The sequence below is a fragment of the Lethenteron reissneri genome, chromosome 14, assembly GCF_015708825.2.
Source record: "Lethenteron reissneri isolate LAM-NWPU_2019-01 chromosome 14, ASM1570882v1, whole genome shotgun sequence".
NCBI lineage: Eukaryota > Metazoa > Chordata > Hyperoartia > Petromyzontiformes > Petromyzontidae > Lethenteron > Lethenteron reissneri.
In genome coordinates, this window is record NC_083792.1 from 1,017,182 (window position 1) to 1,041,029 (window position 23,848).

General features: G+C 47.9%; 1 protein-coding gene across 3 annotated transcripts in view; it reads left to right on the top strand.

The window, feature by feature from the left end:
- Positions 1-1,872: 1,872 nt before the first annotated feature.
- TMEM62 (transmembrane protein 62) overlaps positions 1,873-23,848 on the top strand; it is a 72,017-nt gene continuing 50,041 nt past the window's right edge. For 2 of the 3 annotated variants that reach the window (XM_061551219.1, XM_061551220.1), the window contains exons 1-3: positions 1,873-3,069; positions 4,491-4,602; positions 23,532-23,669. In XM_061551219.1, coding sequence (XP_061407203.1) covers positions 2,920-3,069; positions 4,491-4,602; positions 23,532-23,669 — 400 coding nt within the window. In that variant the 5' untranslated portion in view covers positions 1,873-2,919. The remainder of the gene's footprint in view (positions 3,070-4,490; positions 4,603-23,531; positions 23,670-23,848) is intronic. The other variant, XM_061551221.1, reaches the window with a different exon arrangement.

A 23,848-nucleotide genomic window follows, 5' to 3' on the forward strand; every position in this document is an offset into this window, starting at 1 on the left:
GTACATGCTGATAATGCATGCATTGACTTTGAAACTGATTGGTCTACACCAGAGACAGCCTTCTTTATAACCTCGTCTCACCAGTGTCACACCAGAGAACGCCAAAAGGCGAACAGTACAAAGACAATGCACTATGAGAGCATGTATAGCTTGGGGTGAGTAGATACAAAATGGGACCTTTATGCCAGGATCAGAGGATAGCACTTTGCTTATAGCGCTATCTCCTGGCTAGCCAGGGTATACACTCCTGCTGGACGCCCACGGGAAGGGAGTTTCACAACATATATAAGCCTCGTTACAAAGTGCTTGTCACAAATAAACCACAATACTGTATTCTTTGGGTCTTTCGGTCAAGCCACGTAGATAAAAAAAAATCAAAATAATAACAATATCACGACGTTTCGATCGCAACACAAGCAATCGTCTAGAACGATTGTGTTGCGAGAGATAACAGTAAGCACCTATAAAGGCCCTCCTGCGTGCCACGAGAAATCAGCGACATCGCCACTGCCAACCGGTATCTGAGGTTGATGAGCCTCTGGGCCCTCTGGTGTGTAGAATATTTATAACGAGTTCATAAAGGCTGTGTTCGCCTGGCAAAAGTTTTCAATAAATATAATGAACCTGATGACTTTTTTTGCAATTTGTATCTACGATCAAGATATTAACTAAAATGTGTATTTTCCCACAAAACAAAAATAGTTGACTTGATTCAACTTCTTATATTTAAAGACGTACCTATCGGAAAGAACAAAAATAATGAACTGAAGTCTCTGAGGGGAAGCTTTTGCTATCTTTGACCGCTTTCGAATTATTCTGATTTGATCATAAAAAAAAAATTCGTCCAAAACCCCTGGAGTCCCAAATATCTCAAAAACAATTAAAAGATAGAATGGTTTTCGCTTTCATTTTATTTGCCATCTAACACTATCAAACGGAAAAAAACCCGTAATCTTATATTTTTTACGGTTTCTAATGACACCATGCACATTACAGGGCACTTAAAATCGAGATTTGCGGACCTTAATAAAAAAAATCACCGATTCTCAGATGTATCCTGTTGTATGTGTCCTAAAAGCTGCCTGTGTACCAAATTACAGCTTTCTGCCTCGTTGGGAAGTACCCTAGAGGTTTTTTGAGACATACGGATTAAGGTATTTATTTATACAGAAGATAGCAAGCAGGTATTTAGTTTAACACGTAGGCTGTCGCGACCAACATCATCCATAATATAGGTTGGGGGGGGGGGTTAGATCGCGACACAGCCAACTAGTAAGGATTGTCACGTAAACAGAACGTGGCCAGAGAAGTACAGTAATTTACATCTCTATAGAGTTGCTGAGCACAGGCCCAAAACGCAAAAGCAAAGAGCGGGGCGCGGGGGACGGGGCGGGGCGCGGGGGACGGGGCGGGGCGCGGGGGACGGGGCGGGGCGCGGGGGACGGGGCGGGGCGCGGGGGACGGGGCGGGGCGCGGGGGACGGGGCGGGGCGCGGGGGACGGGGCGGGGCGCGGGGGACGGGGCGGGGCGCGGGGGACGGGGCGGGGCGCGGGGGACGGGGCGGGGCGCGGGGGACGGGGCGGGGCGCGGGGGACGGGGCGGGGCGCGGGGGACGGGGCGGGGCGCGGGGGACGGGGCGGGGCGCGGGGGACGGGGCGGGGCGCGGGGGACGGGGCGGGGCGCGGGGGACGGGGCGGGGCGCGGGGGACGGGGCGGGGCGCGGGGGACGGGGCGGGGCGGGCGGGGCGTGGGGGCGCGGGGGGTGCGGGGGGCGGGGGGCGGGGGGTGCGGGGGGCGGGGGCGGGGGGCGGGGGGTGCGGGGGGCGGGGGGCGGGGGGCACGCGCTGTCGCGTTGCTCGGCGTGCGATGACGGCAGCCAGAGTCGGGGCGGAAGTGAGCAGCCGACCACCACAATCACAACAACCACCACCACTAACTACTACTACAGCTAGAACAGCTACAGCCACAACAACCACCACTAACTACTTCTACAGCTAGACCAGCTACAGCAACCACCACTAACTAATACTACAGCTAGACCAGCTACAGCTACTACAACCACCACCACCACCACTCCAGCGAGACCGACGACAGCAGTCAACAGCAACGAGGAAGAGCCGGTGGCTGTGGCAAACGACGTCGTGGTGGTGGCAGAGATGGTGATGTGGTGAAGCCGGTGGTTGTAGAGGTGGTGGTTGTGGTGGTGGTGAGCGGTGGTGTCGTGGTTAGCGCTACGCTGCGCTACGAACCCTGCGATCCGAGTTCGATTCCCGCTCACGGCCAACACCGTTGACGATTGTCTGAACCGGTCCTGGGCCTCCTCCCCTGGGGTCGACTTGGCCTCAGATGAGTACCTGGTGCGGTGTGTAAACATCGCCGCTGGGGAGACAAAGGCAGCCGGGTGTGGTGCTGGCCACCCACCCCCATCGTGTGCCGTTCCGGCCTTCAGAGGTGCTCGCTCACAGCACTTGCCCCAACAGTCTGTTACAGGCTGTACGGGGGATCATTGGTGGTGGTGGTTGAGTTGGTGCTTGGTGGTTGTGGTTGAGGAGGTTGGTGGTGGTGGTGGTTGTGTTGGTGGTTGTGGTGGTTGTGTTGGTGGTTGTGGTGGTGGTTGAGGTTGGTGGTGGTGGTTGAGGAGGTTGGTGGTGGTTGAGGAGGTTGGTGGTGGTGGTTGAGGAGGTTGGTGGTGGTGGTTGAGGAGGTTGGTGGTGGTGGTTGAGGAGGTTGGTGGTGGTGGTTGAGGAGGTTGGTGGTGGTTGAGGAGGTTGGTGGTGGTGGTTGAGGAGGTTGGTGGTGGTGGTTGAGGAGGTTGGTGGTGGTGGTTGTGTTGGTGGTTGTGGTGGTGGTTGTGTTGGTGGTTGTGGTGGTGGTTGAGGAGGTTGGTGGTGGTGGTTGAGGAGGTTGGTGGTGGTGGTGATGTCCCGCGTGTGTCTCGCTGTGTGCGCCGCCGCCTTCTTGGCGCTCCTCGCGCTGATGGAGGCGCCGCGGGCCGCCGAGCCCGGGAGGCGCCGCGCGGAGCCTCCCTACCCCGGGGCACGAGCCCGCAACCTCGCGTGGGTCCTGCAGGTGCGGCCCGGCCTCGGCCCTCCTTGTCGGCCCCCCCTCGGCCCCACTCCCTCCCGGGCGCCCGCGGCAAGCGGTCGGCAGCGCGGCCCGGCTGGAGCGCATTCGTTGTTGAGATTCGCGGTTTTCAGATAAATACTGCGGTGTGTATTAATAATAAATTAATGCACACCGCAGTATTTATGATGATGATGATACGGAAACGTGCCACCTGCTTCGGAGTGGAGTTAAAGATCCCGTATAGGAATATGTCTGGTCCAACATTTCCCAAATTACAACAATTAAGAAGATTACGTGACGAAACCCATATAAATAAGAATATGCTTTACTCTTTCTGGCAGTAGAACAGGGGGTGTCAAGATGTTCAAACACAAAAATAGATACCTATTTAAAGGAATCAAGTCGGCAATAATCACACATGTGCTTGTGACAAAACATGCTCTGCTAACAATAATATACGGCCGTCTTTAAACAGATTGGCCTCCACCAGAGACGACAGTCTTCTTCATGGCCTCGTCTTCACCACCAGTGTCAGTAGACCAGAGAACAGCGCCAAAGGACGAACAGTCAACGACTCGATTGGGTTTATACAAAGTGTAACATCAACCCGCAGACTGACACCAATCGCGTGCCAGGTACTCTGCCACCTTGTGTTGGCACAGGGACAGCTGAGATGTGAATCCACACGGAGAGGCGCTGGATTGTTACCCGAGGTCGCTCTATCATCAACAACAACAACACACGCGCCCCATCACTCTCCCACTCTCCGTCGTGGTTGCCGCACGTTGTAGTGCAGTGTTCTTCACTCAGAGAGGCGGGGGTGCACTTTCGCCAATAAGACATCATCAGTGTGAGGCCCGGCCCACACCCACCGTCTTCAATGTGTGTGTTGAGCTTCTTTCGCACCATAGTAAGCCAACCGTGCTAATTGGAGATGCGGGGAAGAACAACAAACTAAACGCAAAAAGCAGTTGTAAAGAAATGTTTTTCAATCTGTTCTCAGGTTATGACTACAATTTTAAATCTTGAAGGATGAGTTTAAATGATCCAACAGCAAGAATTGATGGTTGTTATTATGTGAATATATCTGATGATGTGGATGCCTTCATCATTGCCATAATTTCCAGTCATCGACAATTCTACCGCAACCACAAAGTACATGTTAACTGGCCGTCACTGCACCGTACCTCTCATGCAGAGTTTACCACCGCATGCACCGTTATCCGTATTTATCTGCCCCTATAATGACTCGTGTCTTAGAGGTCAGGATCTGATGATTATCATCTGAATTGTATGGTCAGGGTGTTAGGGTCACAGGGTTTTATGATTAGTGTCGAGGCTACGGTCAGGGTTGTAGAGCTACGGTTAAGCCTCTAATAATGTGTGCCAATACATCTGCATCCTTTTCTCCCCTGGTTGCAAAGATCTCGGATATTCACATCAGCCGTTTCCAAGATCCCACACGTGCCTCTGATCTGGAGCGCTTTTGCACCGAAGACTTGGACATCCTGAAGCCAGCGCTGGTTATTGTTACCGGTGAGTGTGTATGGAGAGAGGTAGTGTAGTAGCGATTAGTCTGCTGCACTATGAACCCGTGACCCGAGTTCGATACCCGCTCAACATCAATGACGATTATCTACAGCGGTCCTGGGCCTCACCTAGGTCGACTCGCCAATGGGGAGACATGCGGCCCGGGCTTGGTGTTGACCACCCACCAACCTCGTGTGTTGTGCCGGCCTTCATAGGTGCTTTCTAACAGGACTTGCCCCAACAGTCTGTTCAGGCTATATGGGGGATCTTTGTCTTTATAGTGGAACTAGCTGTACTACCCGGCTTCGCCCGGGACTTGTATCTACCACGGCCGGCCGCCTTTGTCTCCCCAGTGGCGATGTTAATACGCTACAGCAGTTACTCGTTTGAGGCAGAGTCGACCTAGGGGAGGTTCAAATAATCGTCACCGGTGGTGGCCGTGAGCGGGAATCGAACTGGGTTCGCCGGGTTGGTAGCGCAGCGTAGCGTTAAGCACTACACCCACCGCTCCTCACACACCACACACGCACAGACACACACACAGACACACGCAGACACACACAGACAGAGACACACAGACACACAGACAGCACGCTAACCACTACACTACCGCTCCCCACACACCACACACGCACACACACAGACACACACACAGACACACACACAGACACACACACAGACACACACACACACACACAGACACACACACACAGACACAGGCAGCACGCTAAGCACTACACTACCGTTCCCCCTACACAACACACGCGCGCGCGTCCATAGGTACACATACACGCGCTTGCTGCAGACACACACGACTTTCAGGGTGCGTACGGCAGTAAACGACTGAAATAATAAAGCGGGAATGCTGTGTAAGGAACGCCTTAGACCCGCATTACACATTTGTGTAATGCGAGCGTAAACACACAAACACACACAAACACATACACAATACACACACACATACATGCAGACACACAGACAGACACATAATACACATACATACACACACATACAAACACAGAAACACATACACACACATACATAGACACACACATACATACACACAAACACATCCACAGACGTACATACACACATACATACAGGCACGCAGACATACACATAAACACATACAAAAAAACCCACATACATACACACACACATACATACACACAAACACATGCACACTGTTGTATATGTTGGGTTAAGAAAATTTGTTATGTTGTATGCGTGCGTGGGTGAAATTATTATGTTGTATATGTGGGTTATGAATATTCAGTGAAAATAATAATAATTAAATGAAATTTGGCCAAATGTGTAATTATCCGGAAATATGTTAATTTATGTAATTACGCACATTTTAATTATGCCAATTCGAGAGGTAATCGTATTAATTATGCGAGTGGGTGTAATTATGATAATGCAAGTCGTTATGATAACCAGACCCCGCCTCGGTGACGAGGGTGGGTTATCGATCGGAATAAGGCAATTAATCGTATGCAGTTATGCAGGTGTGGTGTAAGTATGCAAGATTAACTTAGATTAACTCGGCATCGTTGTCTAGGTTCGTCTCATTCTCGCTTTAACATTCCCAGAGTTTTTATTCGTGGTTATATTTTTAGGTCCCCGGTTCACCCCGTTATCGCTTTAACATTTACTGAGTATGTGTTAGTGTGTTTATTAAGGTCACCAAGTTCAAATCTCAACGCAGAAGCAGATCTTATGCATAGATTTCAGGAAAGAATCACACAACCACTTCTGTATTAATCAATTTATTACTAATTCAACCTTAACTATGATATAATATGCGAACTCTCAATCCCGGAACGTCAACACGGCATCAATACAGTATCATCAACGATTGTCTGATTTCACTTTGACAACTGCACATGGATCCCGCATAACGCGATGGTTGTTAGTGAGAGAGAGAGTCGTTAAAACACGCAAATACTATGCTAAGAAAACCTTAATGTTAATGAATGATTATACTCAATACTGTTCATAACGCGATGGTTGTTAGTGAGAGAGAGAGTCGTTGAAATATGCAAATACTATGCTAAGAAAACCTTAATGTTAATGAATGATTATACTCAATATTGTTCATAACGCGATGGTTGTTAGTGAGAGAGAGAGTCGTTGAAATATGCAAATACTATGCTAAGAAAACCTTAACGCTAATGAATGATTATACTCAATATTGTTCACGCAGTACCACACTCCTTATTGACCATACGCAACCCTTATCACGTTGTTAACACCTTGGGTCACGGGACAGTTGAATATTCTGTAGAGGATGCGAGTACGTGCGGCGATTATGACTGAAAGATACTTGAAAGATTATACGGCGATAAAAAAAACACAATCAAAAACAGTTATTATTCTTAAAGGCACCAATCTCAACAGATACATCGGCAGGTTATCTGACAACAGAACGGCTCGGAGTAAGGGCCTGCGACGGTGCTCCTTTTCCGAAGCTCGTTATCTTATACCAAGTTTACTAATTGGGGACCAGATCACCTGATAAGGATCCGGTGGGCCACCACTCCCCACGTGAGCGTGGCTCGGCGGAAGGAGGTGCCAAGAATCAGTTCGTATTGATGGATCTGTTGGGAATTTATGCGATTAAGAGTACAGCCCACTAAATATTAAAGATAAAAATTAAGAATACTCTTATAAACGACGGAGGGCCATCACTCGGTCTCGTTGCGATGCTTTCCAGCCACGGATGGCTTATGGGTTCGAGTGTTTTTGAGTGGTAAGAGTTGTCTTGAATAGTCAGTGTTCGGAGTCGATTCTTTAGGTCAAACAGACGCCTGGTGGTCGTGTGGTGAGGGGGCAGGTGCGCGTCATACGTATCAGTCGATCCCCTGTCACCGTGGCGAACTGGTTCGGAACCCGGTCGGTAGGTGGCGCCCACAACTCGCTCGTAGCGTGCAGCTCTGGGTTGTCGCCGAACCGCGATGCTCACCACTCCGGTGGCAGCAGAGACCCCCGATTCGGCAGAGGTTGACGAGCTGAAGATGAGTCGAGCCGACCCGCTGGTCGCAGCTCGCTCCTGAGTCGACCCTCCCGGTCGAGCTCGCTCCTGGGTCGACCCGCTGGTCGCCCTCGCTCCTGAGTCGACCCTCTGGTCGCACTCCTGAGTGGACCCGCTGGTCGCACTCCTGAGTGGACCCACTCTGGTCGCACTCGTTCCTGAGTCGACCCTCCCGTCGCACTGATTTCCAATGCTCAGGATCCTTTACTTTATGCCGAAAAATCCCCCTGGATCCCGCCCACAAGGCGGGACTTCTTTCGATTTTTGCTGTGTCAGGATCTGTCCGTAGGCAGGTGTGTCCATGTGTGTGTCCGTACGTCCGTATGTCCTTGTGTGCATCACTGACGGTATATTCCGTTGTCACACTCCCTCCATAAACCCACGAGCAAACAATCAGATGTTACAAATTGCCTCGAGGTCGTCTCTCTGTCTGGGCGCAACATTATCTCCTGTCTGGCCTTCCCCATGAACCCAAAACACAGACGTCACAAATGTCTCATAGGCGTCTTTGTTCGCACCACCTGGAGGGAGGGGCAACGCTCTCTCCGACCCGGCGCACAAAGAAATGGCCAAAAGTTTTAAGTTAACATTTGTCCCTTACTATTTCACAGCCATGATTCCGCATGTAACCCAAGGTCTGTCGTTTCCCATCGTGGTGCCCGACCCAAGTGGAGGCGTCTCCCCGAGCGTACACACACTCCCCTCCCGCGCTGCGGGGATACAAAGACGGCCGGGATCTCCCTTTCTCTCCGACCCTGGGTTTAACATCGTTTTTTTATTATGTATTTATATTCGACCTGGTGGTGATTCATCCCGTTATCCTGGCTTTTCCATAAGTTTTACTTTTGTCTTTTCATGCATATGCTTCGGGTCGAGTTGTATAGAAAGCATTAAAGTATGGAAATAACATTTCATATTGACTTAATGATGGTGATGGTTCAGTAGGCGTACTTGTGACCTGGTTTAATTGGAGTGGGTGTGAATATCAATAACTTTAGCCTACCCTGTTGTTAAATTCCGACTTTAACGTTACTTTAATAGCAATACAGAATAATTGAGCTTTTTGTCTTAACTAGGCGAACGCGAACTTCTGGTGACCCCCGCAGCCGTGTTATTTAGCTGGGTCTGCCCGCCTTGAGAGATATACAACACTTTTTTTAAATCAGCTCTCCCTGTCCCTCCAACCTTCTGCTCTGGGAATGTTATTCTTAATTTCAGGTCCAAGGCCTCTTTGGGTTTATCTTTGTTTCCTCAGCTGCAGGAGAACAAGGCGTGCTTCTACCTCCCTTTCTGTGTGCACGTGTTCTAATTAGCTCGGAATCCCTAACACACAATCAGTGATGATTCCTGGCTTCCTGTGGTTATGACTTAGACAAAGGCGCCTCTGCCTCCTTTCACTGCCTTTGCCTTGAAGCAAGGTTGCAATTCTGTCATCCTAGCCCTCCTCTCGTTCATTACTTAACAACACCTGGTGTTTTGCAGTTTGGTGCGCTTTGGTGTGTTTCACTCATTAAAAAAACAAGTAAAAAGATAATATATAAAAATCATCAAATATTATTAATCTCAATTATGGAAGAAGGGTTAGGATACAACATTCCGCCCTTTTAAAAATGACCAGTGGTCAAATGGCCACGGGTTATTTTTAAAAAAAATGTATACCCTTCTTCCATCATGAACCATCGATTGTCCTCAAGTTTTGCTGCTATTCCTTACAACGCGCGCGTACGTGTCACAACTTAACAGGTTATATGTGACAAGAGAGAGGAAAAAAGAAAAGAAAAAAATTCTAAAGGAAGGTAAAACGATAAGGGAGGGAAAATTATTCTATTGACTACATGTTATAGGAGATATCGTTAAAAAGATAGTTTATACGGTTACTCTTGGGTGGCATCATCAGGCCTTGGCTCTATCCCTGTTCCTGGGCTCGAATGGTAGGTGGCTTGTGCCTGCGATTAGTCTTTTAAGTTCGGCATTCATTTTGGCCACATGGTATGTTAAGGTTAGAATAGCCAGGACTAGTATGATCATCCCTGTTGCCCCTGTGATTCCCATCCCCATCTGTTGATTTCGCTGATATCCAGCCACTTCGGTCGCCCAAGTAAGATCTGTTATGTTAATCTCTGATTCGCTGAGGGATAATTTCACCATATGGAACTCTTTACTGTTCGACAAGTTGGACAGAGTGCTGCTTATCTCAAACTTGTGGCCTCGGAATGTGTCTACTATTTCTACCTCCGCTTGGTGTAGGCTTTTGTCTAGGTTATATAATACCTTGTCCCCTATGCGTATGAATGTTCCTCTTGGTATTGTGACCAGTGCGACGTGGCTTGGAATCGGAACTTCCATAGTTATGGAGTGTTGATCGGTGGAAACAATTGCCGTGTCTAGAGGGGTGCTAATCAACCACTGGGCATTAGCTATCATGGCCACTGTTCCGGTTCTTTCTTTGGGTTTACTTAGCTTAAACTTGCAAGTTTCCTTGGAGCTTAGGTTTGACGGACCACACATTATTTCTGCTGGATCTTGGATATGATCGGCGAGTGTCTTTAGTGTTTCGTCCTCTTGTTGCATTCTGATCAGGTCTTCGGATGGCTGGGCACTGTTCAATTGGGCTCTGGTTCCAGCTTCTGCCGGGTTCTTCCCACTTCTTGTGACCAGTCTTATCACGGCGATGTCTTGGTTCGTCGACTCTTGTTGTCCGTCTCTGTCGGTTTGGTCTTCTAGCTTCCACGGGGTGCCTTCCAGGCTTCCCACTTTTGCTATGGCATCTGCTTGGTCGTTCCCAGTTTTCTCTTGACCAGGTATCTTGGAGTGCCCTTTGACTTTCTTCCAAAATATCTTCATATCCTTGTTCTGAACCATCTTATCTATGGCCTCGAATAGTTCTCGATGGCGAATTGGTTTATTCCCATGGTTCTTCATCTCGTTTTTTTTCCATATGGGTAGGTGGTGCAGGAAGCTGTGCTGTACGTAGTTGGAATCAGTGCACACCACCATGGTCCGTATTTGGTTATCGGATGCCATCTGGACAGCGATGTGTACCCCGACCAACTCTGCATACTGGTTTGACTTTGGTCCCAGCTGAAATCCCTCTTGAATCCCTGTGAGTGGGCCAGTTTCCCAAATGACTCCTGACCCAGCGTGAAGCTTGTTCTCCTTCATCTTGGAGCATCCATCGATGTATACCACTGGTAGGTCGGCGCATGTCTCCTTCCTGAAGGGCAGGTACCTGTTGTCCTCCGGAGGTATCTTTTCGTCCTCTGCTTCTATGCTGTCAAAGGTACAATCATGTAAATCGGCAAGACCTTGGGCCATTGGACTTTTCTTGTTTTTTGCGTATTTCACTGTGATTGGTAGGCCTTGGAGTGTCAGTGCCCAGCTGGCTATTCGGCTGCTGGTTACGCGGCCCTCTCGAATCTTCTTACTGTTGAGGTATGCCAAGGATTCATGATTCGTTTCCAGGATGATCCTCTCTCCGTTCAACAAGTTCCGAAAATGTTGTATGGCCCAGATGTTTCCAAATATCGCCTTCTCACACTCGGAGAACTTCATCTCCACTCCCCGGAGGGCTTTGCTGGCATAGGCAATAACTCGTTTCTCTGCTTCCTGTCTCTGGTACAGTACCGAGCTGATACTATGATCTGAGTATGCGGTCTCCAGGTAGTATTCTTTCCCTTTCTCTGGGTATGCTAGGCAGGATGCCTCTGTGATCTGTCGTTTTAATTCTTTTTCTGCGGCTTCCTGTTCCTGTCCCCACTCCCATGGTTCGTCTTTTTGCAGTAGTTTATCTAAGGGTCGAACGATTCCTGCGTAGTCGTCCACGAACTGTCGAAGGTAGTTGCAAATCCCTAAGAAGCTCCGAAGGGTCGTGACTGTGGTGGGCGATTTGAGTGCGAGGAGGGCTTCAAGTCTTTTGGTCTGGGGTAACATTCCCTCAGTGCCGACCTGGAGCCCGAGGTAGTCCACCCTTTTGCGTGCCCACTGTCCCTTTTGTATTGAAATCTTTGCGCCTGCTTCCTTTAACTGCTCGAGGGTATGCTGGAGGCTCTCGAGGTGTTCTTCCCATGAGGAGTCCTTGACTAGTATGTCGTCGACGTAGACGATGGTGCCTCGCTCTTTTGCGTCGCCCATCGCCTTGTGGAGGAATATGTTGAAGTCTGCGGGTGAGTTCGAGTATCCGAACGGGCAGCGATTCCAAGTATACTGTATTCCGTCGAAGGTGAAGGCCAACTTGTATTGATCGGTTTCTTTTACTGGCATGGTCCAGAAGCCATTTGCTAGGTCCATTGTGGTGAGTACCTTTGCGCCTTTTATTTGGTTGAGACCGTGGTCGATTTCTGCCATTGGCCATCGAGATAGGGGAACTGTTTTATTGAGTTGTCGGTAGTCAATCGTGAGTCTCCATTTTCCCGTGGGTTTTAGTACTGGCCAAATGGGTGAGTTGTAGGTCGAGTTGCATTCCCGGATTATGTTCTTCTTGAGTAGGTTCTCTAGGGTTTCTTGGATCGATTCATAGGCGGCCAGTGGAATCTTGTATTGTTTCACGTATACCGCTGGTGCTCCCTCCAGTGTGGGAATAGATACCACATGTAGGTCGGTTTTGCCACAATCATAGGAGTCTTTGGAGAACAGGGAGTTGTATTTTTGGAGCAGTTGTCGTAGCTCGTCTCGTTGAGTGTCGCTCTCTAGGGCGTCTGCTGCTTCAATTTGTTGTTCTATTTGTTCTTCTATTGTAAGGACTCTTTTCTCTTGGTTTGGATCTAGGGCCTTCGTGGTTTCGGGCGGCTCAATTGAAAGTTCCTTTTGCGTTACTATCAGTTGAGTTGCCTTGGCTTCATCCGAGGGTAATACGCTCTTGCCCTTGTGTTCTCCTTCATCAGTTTGCAGTTCGTCGGTTTGGCCTCCAGGGGGCGGTATATACTCCATGAGGGGACGGTCATTTGGTGATACTGACTCTAAGTCGGCTTCCTTTCGGTCTTCTCTCAGTCTGTTAGTCATTAGCTGAGTGATTCGAATTCCTGCTGGGAGCTCGTCTTCGTTCCTGATTGTCGTTGATAGGTCGTCGAGCTCTTGTGTTATCACTTGGATTCCCGTGGAGTCTCTCATAACGTCTTCATCTTCTGAGTCCCTTTGTTGCTCCGGCATTGACTGTGCCCAAATTTGTCGGGATTCAAGGTTCATAATGGGTTTCAGGCGATTCAGTAGTTCGATCCCAATAATCAGTTCTTTTCCTGGGTATTGTACGACATATAGGGGATGGTTCATGTTGATTTTGTTGAACTGTCAACTTCGTCATAACTTTGCCCAATGGTCGCATGTGGGTCCCTTCACATCCTGAGTAGGTAAGTTTACTTGGCATCATTTGTAGTGTTTCATTCTTCCTCTGGAGGGCAGTCTGGAGTTCGTCAAATAATTCTCTGGATATCATGGATATTTCTGCTCCAGTATCACAAAGGCCCTGGCTGGTCAGGGTGTCTTGCAGTATTACTTCCACGTGGACTCGTCCGACTGGTCCTACGGGAATCAATTCCCCCAGATGGTACCCTTTTCCCTCTGGTACCACTTCGGTGATTGCTTCGAGGCTTCTTGTCTTCCCTACGTTCACTTGGGCTACCTTTGCGCTGGGTGTGTCCTCCTCCTGTGTGGGTATAGTTGGTATTCTTCCCTTCGCTACTTGCATGGGAGTCTTCATACTCCCTAGGAGCTCTTTTTCCATCCTAATGTGGTGAGCATATCGATTCCTGTTAGCTAACGGTGGTCTATGCTCTATTGTTAGTGGAGGCGGCAGTGGGGAACGATATGGTAACTGGTTTGGTGGGCGTCGGCCTCCGCGGGGTAGGTATGGCCCGTCACTCGCTCTTCCTCCTCCATAATTCCAGCCTCCGCCCTCTTCTGCATTCCATGGTGGTGGCGGTTGTGGGTGCCAGGTTCCTCTGGCCTCGTTCCTCCCCCCACGTGGAACGTTATTCAGCGTGTTGTGGACGGGTGTTGATTCTATTGGGTTAGGCGCCCTCTCCTGGGGGAATTCATGTCCACCCCGTGTGGCTCTAATATTATTCCTTGGAGATTCGCTTCTCTCCAGATCGAGGCATTCTTTATCTCTGGTGACGATGTGGGTTTTGGCTATGCCAGTGGTTTTCCGTCCGTTCACCCAGGCCGTGTGGGCCTTGCTTTCAATCTGGCGTAGGGAGGCAGTCTCGGGGTCCAACATCATTCCTACTATTCTCACTATTTCAGGTCTCAATGATTGGAAGAACATCACTTTTAAGACTGTCTTATCTCCCTGGGCATTGTCCACGTCCCCTGCGTAATATGCTTTCTTAAGGCGTAGGAGATAATCTCGTGGGTCTTCGTCTACACACTGGGTCATCAACTTTGCCGCGTTCAATCCTTCGGATAGTGTGGAGTATTCCCCAAATCTCTTAACTACTGCTCGGCTCAATTGTTTAAAATCATTTCTAACCTTGTGTGGTAGTGACTTTACCCATGGAATAGATTCTTTATGTAAGGTCCGTTTCAACAAACTCGCTTTTTCATCCCGTCTCCTCAGCCCTCTAATCATTGCCTCCTCTTCCACTGTCGCGATATGTGTGTGGATATCCATAGTCTTATTGTGGGGGTCAAAATCGGGAATTCTGACTAGAGCCTTGTCCATTAGTTTTAGTGTCTTACTGTTAAAAGTGTGTTGTTCGTCATCAGTGGTGTCGGTTCCTGAGGAGTGCTCCCTTGAGCTACCCCTGTATCCACTATCACTGTTGTCATGTGTCCCGTGTCCGTGTCGTGATCTCCCTCTGTCCGAGGATTCGTATCTGTCCCGTTGCTTGTGTCTCTTGTTTTCCTTATGTGGGTCTTGTGATTCGTGCTTGTGGGTTGGTGTGCGTGATCTCCTTGAGCGGTGTCTATGTGGTGAGTGTTTTTGTCCTCGACCTTCATGCTGCCTACTACGTGTGTGGTGCCTGCTAGGTGAGGTGTTGAATTTATGTTTGTCTCGTGCTTCATGGTTATCGGGATTCCTGTCTCTGTGATTTTTGGTGCGGGTGGTTTTGCGTGGGTGATTTTTACATGTCATGCGTCCCTCTGGTGAGCTCTCTCTGGTACCCATGTCGTGTTGGTCATTGTCAGAGGAGTCAGTGTCAGATGAGCCGTCACCATCACGGTGACTCTGCTTAACATAACTTTTGTAGTGCCTTTTGCACCTGTTACGTGGGTCAACTTGGCTCGGTGATTTCTGCTTATCCCATGGCTCATGCTTGTGTGATGTGCGTCTCTCTGGTGAGCTCCTGTTACCCGTGTCGTGTTGGTCATTGTCAGAGGAGTCAGTGTCAGATGAGCCGTCACCATCACGGTGGCTCTGCTTAACATAACTTTTGTAGTGCCTTTTGCACCTGTTACGTGGGTCAACTTGGCTCGGTGATTTCTGCTTATCCCATGGCTCATGCTTGTGTGATGTGCGTCTCTCTGGTGAGCTCCTGTTACGTGTGTCGTGTTGGTCGTGTTTGTGCGAGGTGCGTTTCTCTGGTGAGCTGTCTCTGTCATCTGCATCATGTCGGTCATACTTGCGTAGCGTGCGTCTGCCTGGTGTGCTGTTTATGTCATGTTTCCCGTCTTGCACCAGCTCCGCCCTTTCCCGCTCTATCATTACAGTGTATCCTGATGACTTAGGGTTAATTATTTGTCTCTCTCTAACGTTGGGGTGGTCGGCCTCATGTTTTCCCGTTTGTATTATTATTTCCTCTTCTCTCTCCTCGATTTGCGAGGGTGTTACTTTATCAAAATTGCTTTGCATAGTAGCCATACTCATTGTGGGATCTGGCCCTGGGCTACGTCCACGTGGCTCGGAGTGTGGTAAATTGTTACTCCCGTATGTGTTCTGTGTATCAACGTCTGGGTGTTTCACTGGTGCATTTAGTGCGGATTCTTTCTCTCTCACGAGGGCGTGCAGACGCTCTACCTGCACCATTAAGGACAGTTTCTCTTGTCTCTCCCTTTCAAATTTTTCCTCATTCCATAATCTTTCTCTGTCTGTCTGTGCGAGGAGATACGAGTCTACCCTCGCTATTTCTGCAATTTTTACGTCACGTTTGGCTTTGCCACATTTCATCACGTCCTTAAGTAGTTTCCTTCTATGGGCCTTAACATCTTCTGTATGGCTCCCCTCCCATATATCTCTCTGCTCCGTCTGCTGGCTAGCAGTCCGTCCAGTACGTTTTAACACAAATTCCCGATATTGTTTTTCCATAGATTCCATCTCCTCCTCAGAGGTCCACTCTGTATCAGTGTTATGCGTTGGTGTGTCAAACTCAGAATGTTGTGGATCCTGTGCCATCTCTATTATGTAGTGTGGTTAATAGACTAAAGAGTGTATCTTAATTCTAACATCTCATGTGCGTCGTGAGTTACTCTAGAATTCCCCTTCAGAGCACATATAAACAATTGTATCACAGGATGCGTCAGTTCAACTCGAGCAAATAATCTCAGCCCAGCTGTCTTTGTTATACTCTGCTACTCTGGTATTTCCCTTCAGAGCGCGTTTTGTTTGTATACCCCCGTTTACAATCACAAGGCAACGTTAGTTCACAACACTTTGATTAACACATCAGTGATTCGTTCCTGAATTCATGCATAAACTGTCTGCGAGAGATCCCGGAAGACGAGCCCCCATTATGTTGTATATGTTGGGTTAAGAAAATTTGTTATGTTGTATGCGTGCGTGGGTGAAATTATTATGTTGTATATGTGGGTTATGAATATTCAGTGAAAATAATAATAATTAAATGAAATTTGGCCAAATGTGTAATTATCCGGAAATATGTTAATTTATGTAATTACGCACATTTTAATTATGCCAATTCGAGAGGTAATCGTATTAATTATGCGAGTGGGTGTAATTATGATAATGCAAGTCGTTATGATAACCAGACCCCGCCTCGGTGACGAGGGTGGGTTATCGATCGGAATAAGGCAATTAATCGTATGCAGTTATGCAGGTGTGGTGTAAGTATGCAAGATTAACTTAGATTAACTCGGCATCGTTGTCTAGGTTCGTCTCATTCTCGCTTTAACATTCCCAGAGTTTTTATTCGTGGTTATATTTTTAGGTCCCCGGTTCACCCCGTTATCGCTTTAACATTTACTGAGTATGTGTTAGTGTGTTTATTAAGGTCACCAAGTTCAAATCTCAACGCAGAAGCAGATCTTATGCATAGATTTCAGGAAAGAATCACACAACCACTTCTGTATTAATCAATTTATTACTAATTCAACCTTAACTATGATATAATATGCGAACTCTCAATCCCGGAACGTCAACACGGCATCAATACAGTATCATCAACGATTGTCTGATTTCACTTTGACAACTGCACATGGATCCCGCATAACGCGATGGTTGTTAGTGAGAGAGAGTCGTTAAAACACGCAAATACTATGCTAAGAAAACCTTAATGTTAATGAATGATTATACTCAATACTGTTCATAACGCGATGGTTGTTAGTGAGAGAGAGAGTCGTTGAAATATGCAAATACTATGCTAAGAAAACCTTAATGTTAATGAATGATTATACTCAATATTGTTCATAAAGCGATGGTTGTTAGTGAGAGAGAGAGTCGTTGAAATATGCAAATACTATGCTAAGAAAACCTTAACGCTAATGAATGATTATACTCAATATTGTTCACGCAGTACCACACTCCTTATTGACCATACGCAACCCTTATCACGTTGTTAACACCTTGGGTCACGGGACAGTTGAATATTCTGTAGAGGATGCGAGTACGTGCGGCGATTATGACTGAAAGATACTTGAAAGATTATACGGCGATAAAAAAAACACAATAAAAAACAGTTATTATTCTTAAAGGCACCAATCTCAACAGATACATCGGCAGGTTATCTGACAACAGAACGGCTCGGAGTAAGGGCCTGCGACGGTGCTCCTTTTCCGAAGCTCGTTATCTTATACCAAGTTTACTAATTGGGGACCAGATCACCTGATAAGGATCCGGTGGGCCACCACTCCCCACGTGAGCGTGGCTCGGCGGAAGGAGGTGCCAAGAATCAGTTCGTATTGATGGATCTGTTGGGAATTTATGCGATTAAGAGTACAGCCCACTAAATATTAAAGATAAAAATTAAGAATACTCTTATAAACGACGGAGGGCCATCACTCGGTCTCGTTGCGATGCTTTCCAGCCACGGATGGCTTATGGGTTCGAGTGTTTTTGAGTGGTAAGAGTTGTCTTGAATAGTCAGTGTTCGGAGTCGATTCTTTAGGTCAAACAGACGCCTGGTGGTCGTGTGGTGAGGGGGCAGTGCGCGTCATACGTATCAGTCGATCCCCTGTCACCGTGGCGAACTGGTTCGGATGGCTGTTGATACGCTGTCGCAGTTCGGAACCCGGTCGGTAGGTGGCGCCCACAACTCGCTCGCAGCGTGCAGCTCTGGGTTGTCGTCGAACAGCGATGCTCACCACTCCGGTGGCAGCAGAGACCCCCGGTTCGGCAGAGGTTGACGAGCTGAAGATGAGTCGAGCCGACCCGCTGGTCGCAGCTCGCTCCTGAGTCGACCCTCCCGGTCGAGCTCGCTCCTGGGTCGACCCGCTGGTCGCCCTCGCTCCTGAGTCGACCCTCTGGTCGCACTCCTGAGTGGACCCGCTGGTCGCACTCCTGAGTGGACCCACTCTGGTCGCACTCGTTCCTGAGTCGACCCTCCCGTCGCACTGGTTTCCAATGCTCAGGATCCTTTACTTTATGCCGAAAAATCCCCCTGGATCCCGCCCACAAGGCGGGACTTCTTTCGAATTTTTTTTGTGTCAGGATCTGTCCGTAGGCAGGTGTGTCCATGTGTGTGTCCGTACGTCCGTGTGTCCTTGTGTGCATCACTGACGGTATATTCGTTGTCACACTCCCTCCATAAAACCCACGAGCAAACAATCAGATGTTACAAATTGCCTCGAGGTCGTCTCTCTGTCTGGGCGCAACATTATCTCCTGTCTGGCCTTCCCCACGAACCCAAAACACAGACGTCACAAATGTCTCATAGGCGTCTTTGTTCGCACCACCTGGAGGGAGGGGCAACGCTCTCTCCGACCCGGCGCACAAAGAAATGGCCAAAAGTTTTAAGTTAACATTTGTCCCTTACTATTTCACAGCCATGATTCCGCATGTAACCCAAGGTCTGTCGTTTCCCATCGTGGTGCCCGACCCAAGTGGAGGCGTCTCCCCGAGCGTACACACACTCCCCTCCCGCGCTGCGGGGATACAAAGACGGCCGGGATCTCCCTTTCTCTCCGACCCTGGGTTTAACATCGTTTTTTTATTATGTATTTATATTCGACCTGGTGGTGATTCATCCCGTTATCCTGGCTTTTCCATAAGTTTTACTTTTGTCTTTTCATGCATATGCTTCGGGTCGAGTTGTATAGAAAGCATTAAAGTATGGAAATAACATTTCATATTGACTTAATGATGGTGATGGTTCAGTAGGCGTACTTGTGACCTGGTTTAATTGGAGTGGGTGTGAATATCAATAACTTTAGCCTACCCTGTTGTTAAATTCCGACTTTAACGTTACTTTAATAGCAATACAGAATTATTGAGCTTTTTGTCTTAACTAGGCGAACGCGAACTTCTGGTGACCCCCGCAGCCGTGTTATTTAGCTGGGTCTGCCCGCCTTGAGAGATATACAACACTTTTTTTAAATCAGCTCTCCCCTGTCCCTCCAACCTTCTGCTCTGGGAATGTTATTCTTAATTTCAGGTCCAAGGCCTCTTTGGGTTTATCTTTGTTTCCTCAGCTGCAGGAGAACAAGGCGTGCTTCTACCTCCCTTTCTGTGTGCACGTGTTCTAATTAGCTCGGAATCCCTAACACACAATCAGTGATGATTCCTGGCTTCCTGTGGTTATGACTTAGACAAAGGCGCCTCTGCCTCCTTTCACTGCCTTTGCCTTGAAGCAAGGTTGCAATTCTGTCATCCTAGCCCTCCTCTCGTTCATTACTTAACAACACCTGGTGTTTTGCAGTTTGGTGCGCTTTGGTGTGTTTCACTCATTAAAAAAACAAGTAAAAAGATAATATATAAAAATCATCAAATATTATTAATCTCAATTATGGAAGAAGGGTTAGGATACAACAACACACATACATACACACATGCATACAGACACACAGACATACACATAAACACATACACACATACACATGACCCGGCTTCGCCCGGGACTTGGATCCACCACGCCCGGCCGCCTTTGTCTCCCCAGTGCCGATGTTAATACGCAACACCAGTTACTCGTTTGAGGCTGAGTGGACCTAGGGGAGGTTCAAATAATCGTCACCGGTGGTGGCCGTGAGCGGGAATCGAACTCGGTTCGCCGGGTTGGTAGCGCAGCGTAGCGTTAAGCACTACACCCACCGCTCCTCACACACCACACACGCACAGACACACACACAGACACACACACAGACACACGCAGACACACACAGACAGACACAGACAGACACACACACACACAGACACACAGACAGCACGCTAAGCACTACACTATCGCTCCCCACACACCACACACGCACACACACAGACACACACACAGACACACACACACAGACACAGACAGCACGCTAAGCACTACACTACCGTTCCCCCTACACAACACACGCGCGCGCGTCCATAGGAACACATACACGCACTTGCTACAGACACACACGACTTTCAGGGTGCGCACGGCAGTAAACGACTGCAATAATAAAGCGGCAATGCTGCGCGAGGAACGCCTTAGACCTGCAACACATTTGTGTAATGCGAGCGTAAACACACAAACACATACAAACACATACATACACACACACACATACACACAAACACATACACACACATACACACACATACACAGACATACACATACACACAAACACACACATACATGCACACAAACACATACACAATACACACACACATACATGCAGACACACAGACAGACACATAACACACATACATACACACACATACATACACAGAAACACATACACACACATACATACACACACACATACATACACACAAACACATGCACACACGTACATACACACATACATAGAGACACGCAGACATACACATAAAGACATACAAAAAAACCCACATACATACACACACACATACACACAAACACATACATACACATACATACACACATACATAGAGACACACAGACATACACATAAACACACATACACATGACCCGGCTTCGCCCGGGACTTGGATCCACGATGCCCGGCCGCCTTTGTCTCCCCAGTGACGATGTTCACACACGACAGCAGTTACGCGTTTGAGGCTGAGTGGACCTAGGGGAGGGCCAGGTCCGTTTCAAATAATCGTCAGCGGTGGTGGGCGTGAGTTGGAATCGAACTGGGGTCGCTCAAGCAGCTTAATGACTGTTTGTACAAAGAACATATAAAGAATCGATTATAATAACCAGGCAAGAGTCCACATTATAGACTGCCAGTACACGCACTCAGCTTCATAAGCAGGCTAGAGTGTACATGATAGAGTGGCAGTACGCTCACCGAGCTTAATAAGCAGGCTACAGTGTACATGATAGACTGGCAGTACGCTCACCCAGCTTAATGAGTATTTGTACAGTGTAACATTAAAGTAATCGATTGTTGGCGCGTTGGGTTTAAAAGTAATATTAATAGCACACATTGTGGTGGGGGTGTAGTGAAGAGTAGGAAAAACTTTGATGAATTTACCTCAGAGTGGCGTGGTGGGTGTCGAGGCCTAGTAGCGTGCAAAGCCTGCGGCCTCGCCTAAAATTGTCGGCTTGGAAGAGGCAGGGTACGGGTGGCGTGCCTTCCCCCCCCCCCCCCTCAGCGCTCCAACAATACTGTGTAATGGCTATTATTTAATTAAATACGGAGCTTATGAAAGTGGCGAAGGCGTGGCTAGCCGTTGGCAGGGGCAACCGCCGTCCAATGAAACTGCAGCCCTTGGCGAAGGCGTCGCTAGCCGTTGCCAGGTCCAATGAAAGCGGCGAAGGCGTGGCTAGCCGTTGCCAGGGGCAACCGTCGTCCAATGAAAGTGCGTATGGGCCGAAATCCACACACACACAGACAGACAGACATTCACGATTTTATATATATAGATGACCAAAACTTAAACCTCAACATTAATTTTCTTTGTGCTTCTTAGATCCCCTTCTTGACCCTGTATCAGCAAACAAAGAAATTTATCAATTTATAATCCCACTGGAGATATTTTACTCCTACTTATATTTTTATACCACCTCTTGTCATGTTTAAATCTATGCGAAGACGTGTAAAGTCTACAATGAACTTTTGAAGCCAAAGCATCCCAGCTGTCACCCTCCCACCTGCACCAAAGTCCGTGTCCACGTGCAGGTCTATTGTCCCTGGGGTGGCCCCAGACCACGTGGAGGACGGGGGGGGGGGGCTTGTGGGAACAGAAGAGCTGAGGGGTATCGAATTCGTGGTGACACCTTAGGCCAAGGAGTTTTGTTTATATTTACACTTTTCCCTCGTTAATCGCGAGGGATACGTTCCAGAGATGCTCGTGAATAGCACGTTTCGCAGATACAGTGGAACCTCGGTATACGTCGTTAATTCGTTCCAGAAGGTAGGACTTATACCGAAAATGACCTATACCAAACGGATTTTTCCCATAAGAAATAAAGGGAAAGGAAATAATCCGTTCCAGAGGAAAATAAATTATATTTAAAGTGGCATATTATACATTAATGGGGTTGTATAAAATAATTTAGACACTAATTACTAAAATGCCTACAGAAGCCACGTGACCACACTGCTGCCAGTTGCGCTGGTCACGTGGCGTGCCTCAACCCCGCACGTCGCGTGCGCCTCGACCCGGGGCTCCACCTTCCATGGGGGCAGACCCCACACCTCCTGCCCCTCTCCCCAATGCCCCCCGCCCCTCTCGCTTTGTTTCAGTCGTGAACGGGGCATACGCGGGTACTGTACGCGTTACTCATCCCGACCCATACAAGTTCTAGCAAACGCGTCGTATCCCAAGCAAGACGTCGTATCCAAAGACATTTTTTTCTCAAAAAAACACAACGTATACCAAATCGACCTATTCCAAAGCGGTTGTATACCGAGGTTCCACTGTAATAATTTTCATGAATTGTCTTAAATACATTCATATATAAGCTATTGAATACATACAAGTTGTCATAATAACGCGAAAAATTGTTAGAATTAACAAAGGAAATAAAAATAAATATGAAAGTGTTAAATAATCATTTATTAATTAACTTACCTTAAATTATGATGATGATGCTGCAGAGTGGAAGGACGCAGTAACGATGTTGCTTTTGACGATAATGATGATGATGGTGATGAGGATGATCACTATGATGTCATTACTGCTCCTACATAGATACATCTGGATAGACTTAAGAGTCATTCAGATCGTCATCACTTAATTTCATCAATTTATTTAATCACTTTCTTGCATCACATTCTCTTTCATGACTTTACCTCATCACATTCTTTCTCTCTCTGTCGATGCAGTCGTGTAGAGTTCCAGATGCGATTTACAGATAGCCAAAATCGTGAATATCAAGTGTGTGAATAACGATGGAATACTGTATAGGATTGTGGACTGATGGCCCATATGTGGGACTAGGCCCATGGATGATCCTACGGTCATCCATGCATTAACACAGTCACGGAAGTGTAGCTTTAGCAGTTGAATTGGTCATTGTAATCTGGGCTCTGTGACTGGCTTAGTCCCGACACAGTGGTCGCTTGGAACTTGCCATTATGATTTTATAATTGCACTTCCTGTTGTATTAGGCTACGGCACTGTGATTGTGTGAACCCTGGCGCTGGGGTTTGTTTAGGTCTTAACAAGTCCGGTTTTTGGCAGGTGACTTGACAGATGCAAAGACAGAGAATCGCGTGGGATCCATGCAGTACGAGGTGGAGTGGCTGGCCTACCAGACTGCACTCAAGCGCTCACGTGCTCTGGAGAAAACTGTCTGGATTGACATTCGCGGCAACCATGGTGAGGTTGCGTTATCACTGTCATCATCATCATCAATCACTTTTACTATACATATAAAAAATCTATCCGTTCTGAGAATATGAAAATTCCACTTTGGTGGAAATTAGTTCAGAATCAGAATATTTATTTATACTGGAAGAATCCGATGAGCTATGAAGCTCTTTTTCATAGATGTCCTT